The following is a 21,390-nucleotide window of genomic DNA, read 5'->3' on the forward strand; positions in this document are numbered from 1 at the left end:
CAGCGTTAAACAGTTACAGCAGCATCTGAAGCAGCAAACACTGACCTAGTAACGTGTTGTGTTGTGCTGACCTCACACCAACCCACGCGGCCCACGCTTGGGGACCACTCTGACCCATCAGGAAGACACATGCTGTGCAGTGTGGTGGTGGTGGTGGTGTTGTATAGAGCGTGTTCATTCTGGTTTGAATTCGTGGCGACTGGACTGACCTCCACCAGCTTGTCGGCGTGCTGTGCGTGTGCGTGCGTCTGCGCGTGTGTGCGTGTGTGCGTGCGTGCGCGCGCGTGCATGTGCGTGTGTGCGTGCCAGAAATCTAAAACAATTTGTCTTTATATTTGGCAGCCTAGGGCATTGTACCCAAAGACTGGTTGTTAGAGGGTTCCAACAACTTGGGATGACCAAAAAGGAGGCAAAATTAAATTAAAAAAGGATTGTAGCGTCTCTGCTATAATTATAGGCAGCCGTCCTATATGGCGGAGACGCTGCTACTCATACCCATAGACTAGTTCTGAGGGACATGCCTGTTGTATCATGAAAACATATTTTGTAAATGTAACTCAAATGCACCTACTGTATTGTATGCTCCTTGTATTATATCCTTTGTGTCGACATAAATAAATGGTTAAAGTGTGTGTGCGTGCGTGCATGCAAGTGTGTATGCGTGTGTGTGCACTGACCTCCACCAGCTTGTTGGCGTGCTCGCGGAACACCTGGGCATACTCCTTCACTTCCTTCTCGTTGCCGCTCTTGGCCGCCTCGATGAGAACCAGCAGAGGGACGTTGGTCTCCAGGAAGGAGTCCGAGATGTGATCCATCACCGCCTTACGCAACTGTAGAGGAGAGAGGAGACATGGTGGTTAAGAACATACCAACAGTCCTACAGTCAACTGTACGGAGAGGAGACATGGTGGTTTAGAACATACTGTACCAACAGTCCTACAGTCAACTGTACGGAGAGGAGACATGGTGGTTTAGAACATACCAACAGTCCTACAGTCAACTGTACGGAGAGGAGACATGGTGGTTTAGAACATACTGTACCAACAGTCCTACAGTCAACTGTACGGAGAGGAGACATGGTGGTTTAGAACATACCAACAGTCCTACAGTCAACTGTACGGAGAGGAGACATGGTGGTTTAGAACATACTGTACCAACAGTCCTACAGTCAACTGTACGGAGAGGAGACATGGTGGTTTAGAACATACTGTACCAACAGTCCTACAGTCAACTGTACGGAGAGGAGACATGGTGGTTTAGAACATACCAACAGTCCTACAGTCAACTGTACAGAGAGGAGACATGGTGGTTTAGAACATACTGTACCAACAGTCCTACAGTCAACTGTACGGAGAGGAGACATGGTGGTTTAGAACATACCAACAGTCCTACAGTCAACTGTACGGAGAGGAGACATGGTGGTTTAGAACATACCAACAGTCCTACAGTCAACTGTACGGAGAGGAGACATGGTGCTTTAGAACATACCAACAGTCCTACAGTCAACTGTACGGAGAGGAGACATGGTGCTTTAGAACATACCAACAGTCCTACAGTCAACTGTACGGAGAGGAGACATGGTGGTTTAGAACATACCAACAGTCCTACAGTCAACTGTACGGAGAGGAGACATGGTGCTTTAGAACATACCAACAGTCCTACAGTCAACTGTACGGAGAGGAGACATGGTGCTTTAGAAAATACCAACAGTCCTACAGTCAACTGTACGGAGAGGAGACATGGTGCTTTAGAACATACCAACAGTCCTACAGTCAACTGTACGGAGAGGAGACATGGTGATTTAGAACATACCAACAGTCCTACAGTCAACTGTACGGAGAGGAGACATGGTGGTTTAGAACATACCAACAGTCCTACAGTCAACTGTACGGAGAGGAGACATTGTGCTTTAGAACATAACAGTCCTACAGTCAACTGTACGGAGAGGAGACATGGTGGTTTATAGAAGATACCAACAGTCCTACAGTCAACTGTACGGAGAGGAGACATGGTGCTTTAGAACATATACCAACAGTCCTACAGTCAACTGTACGGAGAGGAGACATGGTGGTTTAGAACATACCAACAGTCCTACAGTCAACTGTACGGAGAGGAGAGAGACACAGTGGTTTAGAATAAGCCACGAGAGGTCTCAGGTTACCAGGCATTTTACAATGGCTTCTACCTCTACCTTCTACCTTAACCCCTCTCCCAACCCTTAACGCACCCCTCACCAACCTTAATCCGGTCGTCTTAACTCACCCCTCACCAACCTTAATCCGTCCGTTTTAACGCACCCCTGACCAACCTTATGACTAACAAATGCTATGTCTAACCAAAGGAGGCCTCCCAAAAAAACGACTGTTGGCTCCCGACATGCGTGGTGGGTTAAAACTAATCTGTGCTGCGGGTTACAAAACACCCGTGGCTCCTGGCATGTGTTGCGGGTTAAAACGAGTCCGTGGCTCCCTGTGAGGTTAGGGTTAGGTTGGCAAAGTTACGGAGAATGAGTCGACGACCGACAGGCAGATGAAAACTTCCAAGTCCATTTTATTGTAGATTGTAGAGTACAGCATTCACAGCCATGGGGCATGGAGCCCCATGCACCCAGGCAGCCTCACGGCTTTCTGGGCACTAACACACACAGTTACATTTTGGTAGGCTTTAAATACAGAAACATCAAAGACAACAAAGAAAAGGTGGTCTCAGGTCTCCCACCCCCACTGAAGTCTAAAGTGGTCACCAGGAACAGTACTTGCTATCAATAGGTCAAATCTTTTAGGGTCCATAGCTATTTACCCTAGAGTACCAGCTGTGAACTGGTGACTATAATTATGCGTCTGTCCTGTTGTCTCTCTCCCCCATGCAGGCAGCAAGAGAGAGAGAGAGACAGGGGTACACTTTTAGTTTAGAGGTGAAAGAATTTTGTCCGTCCAGTTTAACATTACTAATACTAGGCTATATTTAATGTGAATTGTGATTTCAATATACTTCAGTGACTGTTGGTAGGTATGTCTAACAAAAACACATGTTCAAAGGGTTTTACATTTTGCCTGTTCAAAGGGTTTTTACGGTACACAAACACAACAGTAAGTACATTTACTTAAGAACTGTTTTATTCCACCAGTGGTTGTGTGCATGTATAATCCATATAAAACCCTTTAGAACATGTAAAACCCTTTAGAACATACTGTATACAACCCTTTAGAACATACCATATAAAACCCTTTAGAACATACCATATAAAACCCTTTAGAACATGTAAAACCCTTTAGAACATACCGTATAAAACCCTTTAGAACATACCATATAAAACCCTTTAGAACATACCATATAAAACCCTTTAGAACATACCATATAAAACCCTTTAGAACATACCATATAAAACCCTTTAGAACATGTAAAACCCTTTAGAACATACTGTATACAACCCTTTAGAACATACCATATAAAACCCTTTAGAACATACCATATAAAACCCTTTAGAACATGTAAAACCCTTTAGAACATACCGTATAAAACCCTTTAGAACATGTAAACCCCTTTAGAACATACCATATAAAACCCTTTAGAACATACCGTATAAAACCCTTTAGAACATACCGTATAAAACCCTTTAGAACATACCGTATAAAACCCTTTAGAACATACCATATAAAACCCTTTAGAACATACCGTATAAAACCCTTTAGAACATGTAAAACCCTTTAGAACATACCATATAAAACCCTTTAGAACATGTAAACCCCTTTAGAACATACCGTATAAAACCCTTTAGAACATGTAAACCCCTTTAGAACATGTAAACCCCTTTAGAACATGTAAAACCCTTTAGAACATACCATATAAAACCCTTTAGAACATGTAAAACCCTTTAGAACATACCATATACAACCCTTTAGAACATACCATATAAAACCCTTTAGAACATGTAAACCCCTTTAGAACATACCATATAAAACCCTTTAGAACATGTAAACCCCTTTAGAACATACCGTATAAAACCCTTTAGAACATGTAAAACCCTTTAGAACATACCATATAAAACCCTTTAGAACATGTAAACCCCTTTAGAACATACCGTATAAAACCCTTTAGAACATGTAAAACCCTTTAGAACATACTGTATACAACCCTTTAGAACATACCGTATAAAACCCTTTAGAACATACCATATAAAACCCTTTAGAACATGTAAAACCCTTTAGAACATACCATATAAAACCCTTTAGAACATGTAAAACCCTTTAGAACATACCATATAAAACCCTTTAGAACATGTAAAACCCTTTAGAACAAGGCCCGACGCGGGGATAGCATCCGCATGCTCACTATTCTCCATTTGTCAGATTTAGCATGGCCGGTCTCATGTGACCAACCTCCCCTCTCTCTAACGGCGTGAGATAAAGCACCTGTCCGTTGTCATCTCTCTACTATTCCCTCTAGTCTCTTTCTTCATTTGATATTTCTGTGAATAGCAAACGTTGATGTCCATGCATTTATACGCTGTCTGGGATGAAGTCCCAGTCGTCCCTTTTTGCCATTTTGCTCAGGAAACGACTCCATAAACAAATATTTAAGTCACAGAGGCTGGCCCAATAAAAGGCCTCGGGGGGGAAGCGATGCGTTGCCGAGCGCTGTGTAAACTACTAGCTATTAAGCTTCTGTCTCTGGTGTAACACTGTAACACTGAGCCTCTGTCTCCTGTATCCCCATCATGCCATGTAATAATATATACTATTAGTCGCTATAATAACCATTTTGTTATACTTAAGCTATTGGAAAATCTACAAAGATCTACAAGCTCGTAGAGCTTGTAGATCTGCTATTTTTTATTGTGAAAAAGTGTTGCAAATCTTTCAATATATATTCCTTCAGTGCGAACATTTTTAGTAACTCAAAGCTTTGCATCTTGGGGGGGGGGGGGGGGGGGTCCCTGGAATAACATATTTTCAATTTTCAGATGGGGGTCGGTGACCAATTACATATATTTTTGGGGGTCCTTGACATAACATGAGGTTTTTCAGAAAACAGGTCTAAATGGGATAAGACTAACGTGAGCTTTGGGCTGAACCTTCAACTCTGCAGATCAGGTCTCATGTTAGCATTAAAGGGACATTTCACCGCTGGAAGAAACGGCAGTCGCTCAATGTTATAAATAGTATTTATAGTAACAGAATAAAAAAAATGAAGTCTGTGTGTTTGACTATAGGGATTGCTGGATTACTACAATGACCACAATGCTTTGCTGCACTCATCCCGCCTTGTGGAGAGAGGGGGGGAGGGCTGTCTTACTGAGACAACATGTATAGTCCAAGGTTAATTAAATAAAGGTTAGGAAGCGAAGACCGTACGGTGGAAGGAAAACAACATGCGCAATTGAGACCAAGGAAGCTGAATGTGGAAGTGTTGGCTGCATATAGCCCATTGTGCATGTTTCTTTCCTTCCAGGGAGCCACATGGAGTCCACTGTATGGTCTTCACTTCCTAATCTTATTTAATTAACCTTGGTATAGTCCAGGAAGGAAGTGAGAGCAATGTCTGTGACATCACAGTCATTTTGAAGTACAAACATATCTAAAAACACATAATACTAGCTGTCACAAGTATACTTACAGAGAGTACAATACTTCTGACCCATAAATAAAAATCATGTCAGTCTGTCAGGTGGACCAAACTACCCTCCAGACGATAAAAATAAAATAAAACCCTTAACTGGTAGCCCAGAGTGGAGGGAAATAATGATAAAACATGGTGTCCTATGAGGTTTCATATAATACATGACTACATTTTGCCAGGCTAGTTGGTAAACGTCACCGCACAGACCGCAGTGTACCTAGTCTCACGTTGCAAGACTGCAATTTTCAAATGCTTTCGTCATACAGTCTGGAGCAAAGGAAGCTCTGATCATGAGTAAAATACAAATGCTTTCGTCATACAGTCTGGAGCAAAGGAAGCTCTGATCATGAGTGAAATATAAATGCTTCCGTCATACGGTCTGGAGCGACGGAAGCTCTGATCATGAGTAAAATATAAATGCTTCTGTCATACAGTCTGGAGCGACGGAAGCTCTGATCATGAGTAAAATACAAATGCTTTCGTCATACGGTCTGGAGCGACGGAAGCTCTGATCATGAGTAAAATATAAATGCTTCCGTCATACAGTCTGGAGTATTTCAGAGATTGTGGAATAGTTGTGTGCAGCTACGCGAGACTATACTGTACCAGTGAAGGATCACTGATCTGATCTGCAGAAGCAAGCGCACTCGACTTTATTACTCTGAGAAATTGGATTTTTAACGTCCTTGCATCAAGTGTGGATCTCTTCTTCCGCTGTGTGAAGGTTTTTTTTTTTTTGCCTTTCAACGAGAAAACATAAAAAAGTTGAGAGAAAGTGTGTTTTACTTTTTTTTTTAAGGACACGTATAAGGAGATCAGAAAGAAGTGATGGTTGAAGTGATATTTGCCTGATGAAGACCTAGTCGGTCGAAACGTTGCATTTAATTGTTGCCTTAAAATAAAGTAAGTCTCGGAGCTCTACAAACTGGTGTGCTGATGTTCTTCCTCTTCCTTGATGTTTGGCTTGATGCCTGCCATCCAGCACCTGGCCTGAGTACAGGCATTGAGATGTGCACACAATCTTCTCTGTGAAGTGAAGTGTGTTCAAGGTAGAATGGAGACCCATGATACAGTACAGTACAGCGTTCAATCAATGTGGCATTTCTGCTGCGAACCGCTGGAATCCCCACGACAGAGGTGTGTGTGTGTGTGTGTGTGTGTGTGTGTGTGTGTGTGTGTGTGTGTCTGTGTGTGGGTGGACAACAGCTAAACACACAGATCAATGGAATGGAATATAGGCCCAACATAAACATATAGCTGTTTTTTGAGGGGCGCTGGCCCCTCCTATATGTCCAGCTTTGAGCGTCTGCGTAAACGCAAACATTGAAGTTCTTGGCAGCAAATTTCTATTTTAGTTTAGTCATAGTCTTCGGAATGAAACTCCCAATTAGTTTTTGTAATATTTGGATACATGGAATGTTTTAGTGTTTAGTCTAGTTTTAGTCGACTAAATATCATAATATTTTAGTCGACTAATGTACAGGTGATTTAGTTGACTAAAATGTATTTTGTCGGGCCTTGATGCCGTCGTAATGACTGATTTTATACTTGCTAAAAATAGCCGATCTACAATTTCACAACGCGTCGCGGTCAACATGCAACCAAGTGTAGAATGATTTATACTGGATCTCTTATCCACTAGTCCCTTCCTAACATTTTAGTCTAGTTTTTATCTGTTGACGAAATTGTCAATATATTATTTAGTCTTACTTTTAGTCATCGTAGCTTAGTTTTAATTTAGTTTCCATTTAGTTTTCTGCAGTGAAAAGAGGTAGTCAACGAACATTTTTTAGTCGACGAAATCAACACTGCATTGAAGACAAAAGTGTGTAAACACAAACATTGAAGGCTAAAGTGAGGACGCAAATTGCGATTGGCCAGAATGAGATGACGTATCGATTATTAGAGCACCCCTCACTTCAGACGTGTGTGATTATTTTGATTGAAAATAAGCGCTTTACAATGGTCCATTCATTCATACATTGGGAGGTGAAGCGGCGAACAGTCGACGCCAGCGTCCTCACTTCCCACATTAACACACCAATGGTGGCAACCACTGGAGGCAAGGTAGGGTTCAGTGTCTTGCCCAAGGACACTTTGACATGTGGACAGGAGGAGGAGCCGCCCGGGATTCGAACCGCCGACCCAGGGGTCATCGGACAACCTGCTCTACCTCCTGAGCCACAGCCACCTCAAATACTGGACTGCATACCCTGTGACGTTTGCATTTCTATATTGTCTAATAACATAATCAATCTTTCACTGAGCTGCTGTTGTTGGCACGCCAACTCTTCACTTTTCACCTCACCTCAGTGTTACACATGGATTTGATTGGGTCACAAAAAAAGCTGTGAAAGAGACATTTTAGGTGTGTGTGTGTACGGACGGTTGTAATGCACGTAACTGCCCCATCGACTTCACATTCGACACACGCGTTCCACACCCCCGCAGGGAGTGCAGTGCCCGGTATCGAGTCGGTCGGACCCACGGTTGTCCAGAACCACCCCAAAAGACTCTGGTCAGGCTCTGCCACTGGGCCTAATGAGCCTCACCTGTGCAATTTCCAGCCTCTGCCTCAGCCAATTGATTGTCATGGCAACCCCCACACCTGCAAATTGATTACTTAACCGCTCCACTTTTCACAGTCAGTTTGCACTCTTGTGTACACAGGCAGACAGATACAGAGATCTCCATGTGGAATACAGACAGCTAAAACGGGTGCTATGACGTTGACAACGGGTATTATTAGTTTCCCAAGTTGCATCGTTCTCAAGTAGGCCGGTGGCCGACGAGCACGTACAGGTCTAGTATAAACACTAATTCTGGACTGTTACAAGTAAAAGTGTAGAATTCAAAATGTACGTAAAGTACCAAAAGTAGAAATACTCATTGTGCAGAACGTGTTCAAATGTGCAAAAATCTTTTGAAAATAGCAGATCTACAAGCTCAGAATGTGTTGCATCGAAACGCATTGTGAGCTTGTAGATTGGCTATTCTCAAATGCTATTCTCAATCTCAAGTTTTCAAATAAATAGTAGTGCAGTAAAAATACAATATTTGGTTCTGAGATGTATCGGGGTACACTAGCCTACTTAAAGGACCACTTCACCATTTTCAACTTCATATAATTGGTCCTCACTAATGTCCATGATAAAATGGCATAATGTTTTTCTACTCAGTCTGTCCCTCATATGAGGGCTGTGGGAAGTTCAGAAAGCAGTCTGTGTCTCATAGGAGAGCTGTGAGCAGTTCAGAAACCAGTCTGTCTCATAGGAGGGCTGTGGGCAGTTCAGAAACCAGTCTGTCTCATGGGAGGGCTGTGGGCACTTCAGAAATCAGTCTGTGTCTCATGGGAGGGCTGTGGGCAGTTCAGAAATCAGTCTGTGTCTCATGGGAGGGCTGTGTGCAGTTCAGAAACCAGTCTGTGTCTCATGGGAGGGCTGTGGGCAGTTCAGAAACCAGTCTGTTTCTCATAGGAGGGCTGTGGGCAGTTCAGAAACCCGTCTATGTCTCATGGGAGGGCTGTGGGCACTTCAGAAACCAGTCTGTGTCTCATAGGAGGGCTGTGGGCAGTTCAGAAACCCGTCTGTGTCTCATAGGAGGGCTGTGGGCAGTTCAGAAACCCGTCTGTGTCTCATAGGAGGGCTGTGGGCAGTTCAGAAACCCGTCTGTGTCTCATAGGAGGGCTGGGGCAGTTCTGAAACCCGTCCACCAGTGACATCATTGATTGGGAATCCAAGCTAATAGAAACTGCAGGCTTTCTAGTCCTGAAAAGTTGCAATGCAAAACTGGAATCGTTCTCATGATAATACAAATGTAAATAACTAGAATTTTGCGGGCCTTCGGCCCGCTCATCCCAAAGTTACGTTGCAGCGCAATATGGGAAGAAGGAAATTGGAGTTGACAGACTCCACTTCATGTTGCAGCTGTGTATGTAAACCCAGTATTGTGTAAAAACGGATGGGTTATTAATTATTATTATGTGTTGTTGCGCGCACACACACACACACACACACACACACTCACACTGTGAGTGCTTGAGGGTGAGAGGCGAAAGAAATGGGACAGCACTTTGCAGATGAGTCCGCCATTCATGACACTTTGCCTTTGGGGAAGAAGGCAATAGCGGGAGGGCGATGCGAGTGCTGTACTGTACCCCTTTGTACTGTACTCCTTAGTATTGCACTGTACTGTAATGTTCTCCTCAGTACTGTACTGTTCTCTTCTGTACTGTACTCCTAGCGTTGGAAACCCAGACATCTGTATGTGTTCATAGCACATATTTTAACGGTTGCATTTCCACTGTGCCATGGCTCCACCTAGTGACCATGTATGATACGTGTATTGGACGTCAGACTTATAGTTATTAGTGTTGTGTTCTTATTTTTTATTATTATTATTATTATTATATTATTATTATTATTATTATTACATTGATTAATATTCTGATGTGAGCTTGCACCCACAGCATCACTCCTGTCATCTGTGGGTTGAGCTGCTTAACGACGACACTGTCTGTGAGCTTTCTTTCTGTACTGTACTGTTCTCTGTACTGTTGATATTATTGTTGTTATTAGTGTTGTGTTCTCATTTTTTATTATTATTATTACATTGATTAATATTCTGATGTGAGCTTTGTTTGTAAATGAGTGAGTAGCATCGGAAACCGTCTGTATGTGTTCATAGCACATATTGTAGCAGTTGCATTTACACTGTGCCATGGCTCCACCTAGTGACCATGTAGGACACGTGCACCGGTGGTGCATTCGGAAGTCCGAAATGTAACATAAAAACTCGTGGGTCACGTGGTGGGGATTGAGCCAATGGGAAGATGTGATGTGTGTTGAGGTCCACGTATTGTATAAGCGAGTGGGTCCGCAAGTTTTAAGCGAGTTGTAGTATTTTATCATGAACATTAGTGAGGACCAATTATATGAAGAGATGTTGAAAAGTGGTGAAGTGGTGCTTTAAGTAGATGTACATAATTAGTAATGTAGTAGCTTTAGTTTACACCACTGATGTTGTTCAGTAGGCCATGCACATAACTGCTTCAACACACACACACACACACACACACAGTTGAGTGGAGCAATGACACACACGGGTGACTTATTCCCCCGAGCGAGCTAGCGAGCCTCAGCCTTGCCCCATCAGCATTCCACAGTGCCCACGCACACACATGCGCGCGCACACACACACACACACACACACACAGAGATCCATCAAACAATCTTTCAGATTTCAGCTCCCGCCGTGAGCCACATCCCCCCCCCCCACCCGACCCCACCCCACCCCACCCTACCCCCCCGACCAATCTAACACTCCCTAGCTGTGTATATCACACACACACACACACACACACACACACACACACACACACACACACACACCAAAAGGAAACCGCGTATACGCCACCAGTGGTGCAGGTCAAAGAACTCACATATTTCACTTAAAACTGTAGGACTCAGACCATGTCTTCTAAAATCATGGCAGTTTTCTGTAAAACCTATGTTTCTATGTCAGTGGTTCTCAGACCATTTCATGTCAAGGACACCAAAAACTATATGTTTTTACATATAGTTTTTGGTGTTTTTTGTATGTAAAACTATATGTAAAACTATATGTAAACTATATGTAAACTATATGTAAAACTATATGTAAACTATATGTAAAACTATATGTAAAACTATATGTAAACTATATGTAAAACTATATGTAAAACTATATGTAAACTATATGTAAAACTATATGTAAAACTATATGTAACCTATATGTAAACTATATGTAAAACTATATGTAAACTATATGTAAACTACAGTATATGTAAACTATATGTAAAACTATATGTAAACTATATGTAAACTATATGTAAAACTATATGTAAAACTATATGTAAACTATATGTAAAACTATATGTAAACTATATGTAAACTATATGTAAACTACAGTATATGTAAACTATATGTAAAACTATATGTAAACTATATGTAAACTATATGTAAAACTATATGTAAAACTATATGTGACCTATATGTAAACTATATGTAAAACTATATGTAAACTATATGTAAACTATATGTAAAACTATATGTAAACTATATGTAAACTATATGTAAACTACAGTATATGTAAACTATATGTAAAACTATATGTAAACTATATGTAAACTATATGTAAACTACAGTATATGTAAACTATATGTAAATTGCCGCCGACCCCTGTCTGAAAATATGTTGTTCCATGGACCTTCCAGAAGCTAAGAGTTAAAAGCGTTCCCTGTGAAAGAATATATATTCAAAGATTTGCGACACATTTAAATAATTATTTTCAAAAATAAGCAGAACACTCAGTGCCGCACTATAAGCTTGTGGATTTTTTTTTAATTCTTTATTTACCCAGGGTAGTAGCTGAGCACAAGTGCTCATTTTCAGCAACGCCCTACACACACACACACACACACACACACACACACACACACACACACACACACACACACACACACACACACACACACACACACACACACACACACCCCCACAATGGGTTAAAGGGATAGTTCACTTAAAAAAAAGAAGTAATTTTATCGTCTACTCAGGCTTATGTGAACACCTGACCACAGGCAGTTTTAAGTTGCTCGATTCAATATTTAGATATTTTATATTCATTTTAGCTGCACCCATTGTAACTTCAAACTCCATTTTAATCATGTTAGAAACATCAAAAACATCCATATTTTATTTTTTCTGATATTATCCTTCTAATGTGTGAGAGGGGGCTGTGGTTTGTCATTCACTGTTTTAATTTATTTTTAATAATTATTTTGGGAAAAGAATAAGGAGGTGGGGGAGCCAGCGGAGACAAAACAAATGAAAACAGTAATTGAAAGACAAAAAAAACACGGCTCCCTCACGTCTTAGAAAGACAACATCAGGCATCAGAAAAAAGGACAGGTGTTTTTGATTAATCTATCATGGTTAAAATGGAGTTTGAAGTTACAATGGGTTTGTATAGGCATGGGGCAGGGCAGCTAAAATACATTTAAAATATCTAAATACGGAATCAAATAACTTCAAAACTGTCTGGAGGGTGTTCACATAAGCCTGAGTAGACGATACAATGACCAAAAGTTGTATTGAAAGTGAAATATCCCTAAGAATCAATGTTTATTTTTTTAGTGATGACTCATACTACATCACACCTGATACCCGCCACACAGATAACAGCCATGGGGGAAGCTCCGGTGAAATAATTAAGATGATGCACATACTTAACAAAGCTTGACAGATGAGAATCTGTGCAGCTCGGCAGTAAGGCTGGAGTGCCGTGCGATCTTAAAGGATGAAGAGATTAGCATTCGTCTGCTATGTTTGCTTTTTAATGGAGGGGTGGGCGGCTGGAGGCGAGGGTGGTGTTTGTCCGTGTGTGATTTAGACAATCTGTCGGATGTCGGGGAAAGGAAACTGCCACAAAGATACACTCGGAAAGTTTTTATCGAGATGCTCTATATTCCGTCTGATTCGTGCAAAAGGGCATCTGTAGATGTCATGTTGTAGATGATTGTGGGACACAAAATGAGAGTGCACACACATGCACCTTATAGTTGAACACTGTAGGGCCTCTAAGCACTGCATCTATCTATCTATAAATGCACCAAGTCTCTGTGTGTGTACGTACAGTACATATATCTGTAATCCACGTAACTCGAGAACCGTTCGCCCCACCCATTTCAAATTCGACACACACGTTCCACACCCCCACAGGGAGTGCAGTGCCCGAGTCCGTCGGACCCACGGTTGTCCAGAAACCGCCACAAAAGGCCTCTATACCCGGGCTCTGGACCAGGGGCTCTATACAAGGAGCTGGCCTGTTCTGGCATCACAATGTTGTCTGCATAGACTTCATATTTGGGCATGCCTGACAAAGACGTCCATATATGGGCATATAAAGGAACACAGACAGACATAATAACTGGGTGGGACATGCATTTCCAACTTACATCTTTCCAAGTAGGCCAAAATAAAGGCAACGTTGCAGCAATGAAACTCTAAAACCGAGGAAAATATGAATTGCATGTTTAAAACAATGTATTTATTGACTGAATAATTAAGACTTTGTTGTTGTAGCTCACTGTACTTATGATTCAGAACAGATAGCGCGGGGGGGGGGGGGGGGGGGGGGGGGGGGAGCGGTGCAAGGCTACCTTTGGGGTCGACCGAGGAATGTTTATTATTAAAATGTCAGGAGCAATCACCGAATAAATGACTGGCTGAGGGTGAACAGCCTGTGCTAAACGAAAATGAAGTAACGGGTGAAGCTGGAGCGCTCGTATGCGGCGAGGTCTCTCTGTACCGAACAAGACGAGGATGAGGAGGAGGAGGACCGGAGGAGGGAGATGATTGATGAGCTGAAAACAGAGGGGAGACCAGGGAACAACTGCAGCATGAGGACCCGCTCATTAATCCATGTAGACCCGAGACCCAGATTCTAGACTAAACGTTTGTATAGCAGTGGTTCTCAAACTATTTAATGTCAAGGAGCCGCAGAATTATATATGTATTTGGTCGCCGACAACCATCTTAAAATATGTTGTTGTTCCAGGGTCCCCCAACCCCAGAAGCAAAGATTCAAGTTAAAAACGTTCGCTGTGAAAGAATATGTATTCAAAGAGTTGCGGCACGTTTTCACGATTTGTCAAAAATAGCAGATCTACGAGTTCGTAGCACGCGGCACTCTGCTCGTAGATCTGCTATTTTATAACAGCTAACGTTTAAAATAATGGTTAAAGTGGTTAAAAGCTATGAGGCGACACCGACGCGTCCTCAGGTCGAAATGGATTAAATATCTCGTCCAAGAGAAATAAATTCAGTTTGATTCTTCATTTGTTAAAGAGTCCTACACACAAACGACTATACACAATTAAATTAAGTGTTATAAACAATGAGCGATGATGACGGACGGCCGCATTTACAATGCGCTTTTCCTTCATCAAAACAGAGGATTGGCGGCGGTCCGACTCGTCCCACTTCAGCGGAAACAGCAAAGGCTGAGTTATGCTTGGTTGCGCGTCGCAAAAATAGCAGATCTGCAAGCTCCCAGCTCGATGTGCCCGCCATACGCTTAGATCTTGTAGATCTGCTTTTTTTTGGGGGGGGGGGGGGGGGGTGAGACAACGAACGGCGCAGCCAAGTATTAAATCAGGAGTAATGGTGGTGTGAGGCCGGGCGGAATAATAAACACATCACAGGGAAGTTCAGCGTCGGTATGTGGATCAAATCAACGAACTGAACTCAGCAAACAAAAGTTCGGAAACTTCAAAGGGACATTTCACTTCATTTCATTTCATAACTGCAGTCACTTCAATGTTAATAGTATTTGTGAGTATAGGTAACGGTAGCACGATTTGAAATGTGCACCCTATGGCCAGAAAAATAATGAAGTCTGTGCCATGTCTGCGCCATGACTAAAATATATAAAAAAATACATATTCTACACATAAAAAACCCCATGAGGAAAGTGTTTCTTGTGTCCTAAACATCATTAAAATAAGCTCTGGTTGCAGAAGGGGTGAAGTGGCCCTTTAACGTTGGTCCATTATTTCTCCACTTTACCAATTGGTATTGTATTTTATATCGTTTATACAGAGTTCCCTGACGCCGAGTGTCATATTAATGAAGCGTAAAAATGGCCAATACCGTAGCATATGTGTTGTGTTTTTTTCCTTATTACTGTGGGAGAGTGCAATCATGCAATCCACTAAGCAACTCAAAGCAAGGTTGAATACCAAGTATTATAGACGAATAACAGTTTAAGTCCACACTAATTATCCATAATGTATAAATGATGGATAATGCTATAAGTGTCTCGTGTTGCTCATTCTCTGGAGGCGCCACCCACACATAGAGCAGTGTTGCTCATTCCACGCACGCCCGATCCTTACAAGCTATGCCTCGTTGTAAAGGTGGCTAATCAACGATTAAAATTAATACCAATTAGTATAATTAAAGTGGAGCATTAATTACACTAAAGATAGGTTTTCCGAACTTTTGTTGCCGAGTTTATAACATATAACATAGCAGCAAACATTTTCTTTCTTTCTTTCAGTGTGGGGTTTCAACCTATTCAATCTATTCAGTTTTTAAAAAATTAAATCAGTTTTAACATTCTGTAAAACGCACTAAGCATTTATTTATGTCCATGATAGCATGCAGTAGCGCCGGGAGCAACTCGTACATATTACATGATGTGACATTGTTACAGTTTGGAGACGACTCTGATGGGAGATGGAAAACGCACATTTTGAACAGATGCAACCTTATTTTCCTCTCTGACACGGATAGTTCGATCGTGCGCGGCGCTCACTTCACCCGTGTGAAGTGAGTGGTGCCCCCATGGGGTCCCCAGGGACGGACACAGCCAGCCAGCCACCCACGGACACATATAGCTCCGTAAGGGAGTGGTTGCACCACTCAAAAGAACGTTGACCTTGCTACTATATGCACCGCGGGGAGTTTGATTCTCATTATCTCTTTTAAACAATCTCATCAGTAACTGTCTGGCAGGACGTTCAACTGGTAGATATTAACAAACTGTGGGTTTGCTTAATGCTTACCCTTGTAGAATGTGACAGCACAACAGCTGCTCTCTCAATCTTTAACAACACACGACACATGTGTGCTTACTGTATTTGATGGGCTAAAATGGTTGCATTTGGTAAATGGTGCATTTATATAGAGCCTTTATCCAAGGCGCTTTACATAGATTGTGCATTACGTTCACCCATTCACACACACATTCATACACTGATGGCGGCGGAAACCATGCAAGGCACCAACCAACCAGCACATCAGCAGCAATTAGGGGTTCAGAGTCTTGCTCAAGGACACTTCGACAGTAACTCTGCATGGGGAGCCCACAGGGATGGAACTGGGAACCTTGCGGTTCAGTAGCTACATTTGCCACGTCGAGCATTGCGAAGTTCGCTTAGCTGACTCGGGGCCGTACGAGTTGTGACCCGATAAGGACAGAATACTAAATTGTGTTTCTGCGGGAGCTTTTGCCCTAACTGCCACTCAAAGTGGCTACTCAAAGAATAACTAGAAAAAGTGCCCCTCGGGGCACAGGTCTCCACCAGGACAGGTCAGGTTGTGGCCTCCTGGTGGCGCTATAATAGGCCAATGTGAAAAGGGTGCCATTTGTTCTTACACCATTGATGGCGATTGGATGATTTGAGGCATTTTGTTCCAAAAATGTGTTTTGAAAAAAATCAACCTGTTGGTGGCGCTATAACAGGCCAATGTGAAAAGGGTGGGATATATTCCTCAGCCTAGTAAGAACATGTGTGAAAGATTTCACGTAAATTGCATGCTGCGTTCATGATTTGGGGCTTTTGTTCAAAACAGGGCAATCTTGCAAACTTTGAAAGCCAATTATAACCAATTAGGATGAAATCTGAAATATCGGACAGATCCGACTTGAGCACATGACTATAGAGATACTGTGTAACAATTTGTGAGATTTTTGGACAGAATCTGGAGGAGTAATATAAAAAAGTCGGCCTCCTGGTGGCGCTATAAAAGGCAGATGCGGAAAATGCAGGTCAAAGGTTTGTCCTTGGCCTCTAGGGAGTGTGCATGCAACGTTTCACGCAGATCTGTGCAGTTTTAGGTAAAAAATGTGAAAAGCTGCCTCATGGTGGCGCAGGCCGTTCTGGAAAATGTGGGGCAGAGGTTTATCATTGGTATCCAGAGAGTGTGTGTGCAAAGTTTGGCATCGACCAGGTTAACAGTGCCGGAGATTAGCTGGTAACGGAAGGACGGACGGATACACACATGGACGGAGTGCAAAACATACTCTCCCCCCATGCCTTCGGCCTGGTGGAGACAATTATCCATGGCTGTGAAACTGGGCATGTAATACATATTCCCTGCAATGCCTGCATGGATTGGCAGTATATGTAGCTGTAGCCACATCTGGAATACAAACGCAACAATCAGATTGTTGTGGAAGTTGAACAGATTCAAGGATCGAGAAGAACATCACACAGCTGACAAAACTATAGGGAGGCAGATGTTCCCTTCCAAACATGGAAACTCCAAACAATATGGAAACAGCTGCAAACTTAATGGCGGGATATGTAAATTAATTCAGTCTCAAAACATCAAAACAAGGGGTGGCGGAGAAAAAAAGGCACAACATGAAACAATTTGCCGTGCTATGGGGAGGAGGGGAGGAGGAGGAGGGGAGGGGAGGGGGATCCTGGAATCAACAATCAGTCAGTCAGTGCCCCAGAGAGATGAGTTGACAGATGCATTCATTACACACACAGGATGACAGGGGGGCTAGGCAACACATGGCTCATCTCTCCACGAACGTGGGCTGGGGTGACTACCCTACCCGGGGAATACTAATTAACATCCATCCATCCATCCATCTTCAACGGCTCACCCGTAGACGGGTCGCGGGGGCAACAGCTCCACCATAGTGCTCCAGACTTCCCTCTACTAGAGCGACATTAGTGACTTCCTCCTGGGGGGGATCCCGAGGCGTTCCAAGGTCGATGTGTTTCCTCCAACTGTGCCTTGGTCTGACCGGGGTTTCCTCCCAGTGGGACGTCCCTCGAGGACCTCCCAAGGGAGACGCCCAAGAGGCATGCTAACCAGATGCCCCAAACCACCTAAGCCGGCTCCTTACCAGGCGAAGAAGCAGCGACCCTACTCCGAGTCTCTCTCGCGTGACTGTGAACTTCTCACCCTATCTCTAAGGGAGATGTCAGCCACCCGTCGGAGAACACTCATTTCGGCCGTTTGTATTCGCGACCTTATTCTTTGGGTCATGACCCACATTTCATGACCATATAGGTGAGAGCAGGAACGAAGATTGCTTGGTAGACAGGGAGCTTTGCCTTCTGGCTCAACTCTCTTTTCGTCACAACATCATTCAACATATCCGTTCAATACTTGAGGCCCTCCACCTCGATATTCCCCTTTTATTTTATTTTATTATCTGGATCATTATTGTCTCCACCAGCCGAAGGCATGGGGAGAGTATGTTTTGCACTCCGTCCGTCCGTCCGTGTGTCCGTGTGTCCGTCCGTCCGTCCGTCCGTCCGTCCGTCCGTGACCAGCTAATCTCAGCCACCGTTAACCCGGTCGATGCCAAATTTTGCACACACACTCCCTGGATGCCAACCATGAACCTCTGCCCCAAACTTTCCAGAACGGCCTGTTATAGCGCCACCAGGAGGCCGCTTTGTGCAAAACAAGTTTTTTCACAGTACACCTACAGATTTTGTCCAAACATCACGCAAATTAGTACACAGTCTCTCTAGAGCCATTCAACGAAACGGGTCTTTCAGATTTCTCACACTCCATCCTGATTGGTTAAGATTGGCTTCCAAAGTTCACAGGAGTGCTCAGTTTCAAACAAAATGCTGCAAATCATGAACACATCGCGTGATTTCCCTGAAATTGTGCACGCACATTCCCACTAGGCCGAGGACGAAATGCCACATGAACAATTTCAACTCAGCCTCAAGGTGGCGCTATAACTGGCCCAAAAGTGTTTTTACCTCTAACTGCACGGATCTGTGGATAACCTGGTGGAGACCTGTGCCCAGAAGGGCACTTTTTCTAGTTAATACATTATTTTTGTATTGCTTTCTTCTCACTCTTCTTTTTTGCAGCTTTCGCCTTTATTTTATACTTATGTTTTATAGAGAGACAGACAGTAGGCTGACAGGAAATGGGGGAGAGAGAAGGGGGGGCTGTCGGGTTTGGGAGTCGAACCCGCGGCACACTGCCAGACTCGGGCTACCGGCCAAGGTGCCTGGACCGCTGAGCCACGGCCCAGGCCCTTTCTTCTCACTCTTGTCTTCCCTATCAACTCCACCTTTCAATTTAAATTGGATGTATGCCAATACATATGATTTTTTTTTAACAGCATGGGCCTAATATGGTTAGTGCGACCTCAAATTAATGTTTTATTAAGCTCCGAACATCGTGCTTTAAAGGAGCTATAACATAAAATTAAACTTTTTCAATTTATTTTGTGTTTTTGGGGCTCCCATATGTGTTTTCTATCCCCACAAATAACCAATTTTGAACAATCAGGATTTCATATGATGTGCTTTAATGGAAATTGCTCTCAGGAACAGTTCAACTGATTTTGGTCTCATCGTGATGTCATCAATGTCACCCTACTTTGTATATTTCCTCCTTCTTCAGTCTTCAGTTTCAAATTTGCATTTCCACTTTGTTTACAATGTCCACAATTGTTGATTTTCCAAGCTGGCATGGAATGGAAACAAGCCTGGTTTTATCTAGCATCAGTATTATAATGACTCAAATATTAAATAAAATTTTGCATTTCCACTTTGTTTACAATGTCCACAATTGTTGATTTTCCAAGCTGGCATGGAATGGAAACAAGCCTGGTTTTATCTAGCATCAGTATTATAATGACTCAAATATTAAATAATCTGCATATCAGCACCCCCACCACCTACAGTGGTATTGCAGCTAAAACTGCTTTCAAAGTCCAGAAAGAAATGACAAGGGCTGGTTATATCAGAGTGGTGATTGAGGCTCAAACCATTAGAAATAACTTTGATGGACATGGACAATATGATATTAAATATTAAAATCAGTTTTAAAATGCATGTTATTTGCGCTTTAAGAGAAAACAATCGTAGATCAGTAACACTATAACTACATCATGGTAGCAGTAGAACCACACGCTTGTTCATTCAGCTCTATTTTTAACTTCCAAACCCAGAAGCCCTGCCGACTGAGCACAGCAGCACACCTTGCAGTACATTCCAGATTCCACTGCTGCTATCCTCCAATAGTATAAAAGGAAAACAGGAGAAATAAAATAGTCGGGTCATGCTCTGATACAATGCATTAGAAATCGATTTTTCTTTTTCTCTGCGTGTTACTTCTCTGAAGATAAGATTACTCTGCCTTTCACCATACAGAGGCTTTTCACTGTTGGTAATTGCACAAAGAAATATGATGAAAAGGTTGACGCCAGCGTTTGGTTTCTGATAGGTGTGGCAGTGCGTTCGGCCACAGACATCAGTAGGGTGTTTTCACCGTTCTAATCAAATTCCCACACGGCCTTGATCCCCATACAGATGTGAATGTCAGGAAAGCTACAGCGCTCCTAGAATAAAAGTTGCACCTGCAAACAACTCTTCAAAATAAGCGTTGAACGGGGGAAGATCCTGGCAATACGAGGTCAATTAATTCATTAATTAATGCTGGCAATTGACCATATGTCAGCCTTCTGATTGGTCCCTGGCTGACTAACCAGCAGGCTCTTTCTGCTTTGTTCCGCAATGGTTCCACCTTGTTTATGTTGAATTTGCTTAAACATATTTTTTGAAAAAAGCTAAAAACAAACATATGTCCAGTAACCATGCTGTACCTGTGATGTTCCTTTTTACTGACACCAAGTTTAAAATAAGAATTGAATGCACAGAATATCAAAAGAAAGCAACTGAAAAACCTGATATTTCAATGGTAGTGGATGGAGAGAGAGGATTTTTGTCCAACCACGAAACGGCAACCAATGGGTGCGAAGAGGGGCACAACCACGGGCGGGACTTGACAAAGGGTGAATTGTACTTTGCTGAGTATTTCCAATTTCCAATAAATGTACTTCTACTCCACTACATCTCAGAGGCAAATATTGTACTTTTAGTCCACTACATTTATTTGAAAACTTACTTTGATTATTATTACAACACATACATTAACTATTTCAGCCATA

At 42.6% G+C, this 21,390-nt stretch overlaps 1 protein-coding gene across 3 annotated transcripts in view; it reads right to left on the minus strand.

The window, feature by feature from the left end:
* The window catches only part of ctnna2 (catenin (cadherin-associated protein), alpha 2), a gene marked incomplete at its 5' end in the record, with an annotated part of 572,500 nt that overhangs the window by 143,651 nt on the left and 407,459 nt on the right, over positions 1-21,390 (minus strand). For all 3 annotated transcript variants that reach the window (XM_083764543.1, XM_083764544.1, XM_083764542.1), the window contains one exon: positions 678-830. In XM_083764543.1, the coding sequence (XP_083620669.1) occupies positions 678-830 (153 nt within the window). The remainder of the gene's footprint in view (positions 1-677; positions 831-21,390) is intronic.

This window comes from Protomyctophum parallelum (genome assembly GCF_964188405.1).
Source record: "Protomyctophum parallelum genome assembly, chromosome: 5".
Classification (NCBI taxonomy): domain Eukaryota; kingdom Metazoa; phylum Chordata; class Actinopteri; order Myctophiformes; family Myctophidae; genus Protomyctophum; species Protomyctophum parallelum.